At 37.8% G+C, this 2,500-nt stretch overlaps 1 protein-coding gene across 1 annotated transcript in view; it reads left to right on the top strand.

Annotated features, from left to right (window-relative positions):
• The window catches only part of pald1a (phosphatase domain containing paladin 1a), a 52,496-nt gene that overhangs the window by 24,804 nt on the left and 25,192 nt on the right, over nt 1–2,500 (top strand). The window contains 4 exon segments of the mRNA XM_053238840.1: nt 614–663; nt 665–766; nt 1,784–1,859; nt 1,949–2,115. Coding sequence (XP_053094815.1) covers nt 614–663; nt 665–766; nt 1,784–1,859; nt 1,949–2,115 — 395 coding nt within the window.

The raw sequence follows: 2,500 nt of genomic DNA, 5'->3' as shown, positions 1-2,500 counted from the left end.
CACTGTAACACACACTAATGCAAGAATACACACTGTAACACAGAATGTAACACATTCATACACGTTGTAATGCAAGAGTACACACTGTAACACACTGTAACACACACTATAACAAACACTATAACAAACATTATAGCACACTAATACACATTGTAATGCAAGAATACACACTGTAACACACTACACACTAACACACACTGTAACAAACACTATAACACACTAACACACACTGTAACAAACACTATAACACACTAATACACACTGTAACACACTACACACTAACACACACTGTAACAAACACTATAGCACACTAATACACACTGTAACAAACACTATAACACACTAATACACACTGTAACACACTACACACTAACACACACTGTAACAAACACTATAGCACACTAATACACACTGTAATGCAAGAGTACACACTGTAACACACTACACTAACACACACTGTAACACACTGTAACACACTAACACACACTAGCACGTTAATACACACTGTAATGCAAGAGTACACACTCTTACACACTGTAACGCACACTGTAACACACTGTAACGCACACTATAGCACGTGAATACACACTGTGTACTTATGCTTTGTGTCCAGCTGCATGACTTTGCCAGGCTGAACGAGAATGCCTTCTACATCTACAACACATTTTAAAGATGAGCCTCAGAGGATCATCATCTCCTGTGAAGACGACATTCACGTCACTGAAGAGGTTTACAGGAGGCCTGTTTTCACCATGCCGTCATACAGGTCACCACCTCATACACACTGTTTTATTATAATTATATAACAACACAATAATTACCTTAAAAAAGATCATTACGAAACATCCAACACCTTTAAGCAGCGATTGCTGGGGTCCAAGCACTAAAACGCAAATCCATCTCTGTTTGTATTTATTGCTGGTGTTTTCAATTCAATTCAAAAGTTGAACTATACAGGAGATGAGAAGATTCTCCCACAATAACAGACGCTTTCCTTTTTAAATGCCACAGTAAAGAGATCAGGGAGAGGTGTTTGTCTCTCACCAATTATTTTACTCGCCACATTTATAATCCTTAAAAGTTTGTTTTTGCTTTTAACAGAAAGAGAGTTAAACCAGGATACAATATTGTAAGTAAGAACAGACTCGATAACTGATTTATATACAGCCATCAAAATGTCCTTTTCAATGTTAAAACTCCTCAGTTTTCTCAATTAGCCTAAACGTTGATAAGCCTTTTTAAAAACATTGTCTGAATGTTTATCAAATGAAAATTGGGAGTCAATCTCTGTACCTAAATATTTAAAAGATCCCACCTGTTTTTGTAAATTTGTCAGCAGGATCTCTCAATGGTGCAGGACAAGATTTGTGCAAAACAAAATTGTACTTGTTTATTTTATAATGATCGGTCATTGACAGTCAGAATGATTGTCAGCCATGTTGTAAACACATCTTGGAGGAACAGTCAAATAGTTGAGAGCACCCCCTAGTGGTCTCGTTACATTAAATTCACAGTCTCAAGCAGACTGTCTGCACAAAATCACAAGATGTAGCTCTTTAAGGCTATATGAGCAACGCTCACACATTTCATTGGACTGTACCAGTAATACTAGCGTACGTATTTTAAGCTAGCGTGATGTGTCTCGTCAGTACGTAGCTAACCATAAATAATTAGAGCTTTCTTACTACACCTGATCTAAGTCATATTTCTAAACTATAAAAATGAAATGGTGAAGAGATATTTGCGTCGTGTTGTTGATTGTGATGGTGGTCGTGTCCTGCAGGTATCACCGTCTGCCTCTGCCAGTAGAGGGCGCTCCCCTGGAGGAGAACTTCGACGCCTTCGTGAAAGTGTTAAGGGTGAGCTCTATACAGTTTACTCATTTTAGGGGTCCCATGAACAGTACATGATTATTCTTAATATTCCGGTTCTTTCCGCGTGTCTATAGGAGACCCCGTCTCTGTGTGTGAAAGGGGGCGGAGCCTGTCCTCCCCCCGCCCTGCTGTTCAGCTGTCAGGTCGGTGTGGGTCGTACCAATGTGGCCATGATCCTGGGGGTTCTGGTGATGGAGAGAGTGATGGGAAATGAACAACCTTCACCGTCTACACACACAACGTAAGACTCTTCAGTTTATAATAACACTAACACTGTATATTAAATTTCCCTGCGTTAATTAATATTAATAAAGCATAAGATTTACAGCATCATCATGTGATGATTAAAATGAACTAATACCTTCATTAAAATAGTTAATTAGCAATGTTTATTAGTGAAGCTGAATGTTTCTCTAGTATTTACACCTCTGACCTGACCTGAGTTCTGCTGATAATTAACATTTACTAACATAATGTAATTAAATTTATGCAAATCTCTGTTAAATTATTCAACCCTCCATGTTAATGATGTTTACATTGTGTACGGTTTCATTCCTGCAGATGTTCAGGGTTTCTGAATGTTAACTCATGCTGTAAATACTTTTAGTTATAGAAAAAATATAAAA

The sequence above is a fragment of the Pangasianodon hypophthalmus genome, chromosome 12, assembly GCF_027358585.1.
Source record: "Pangasianodon hypophthalmus isolate fPanHyp1 chromosome 12, fPanHyp1.pri, whole genome shotgun sequence".
Taxonomy (NCBI): Eukaryota; Metazoa; Chordata; class Actinopteri; order Siluriformes; family Pangasiidae; genus Pangasianodon; species Pangasianodon hypophthalmus.
This window is presented reverse-complemented; position numbering and strand designations above follow the sequence as displayed.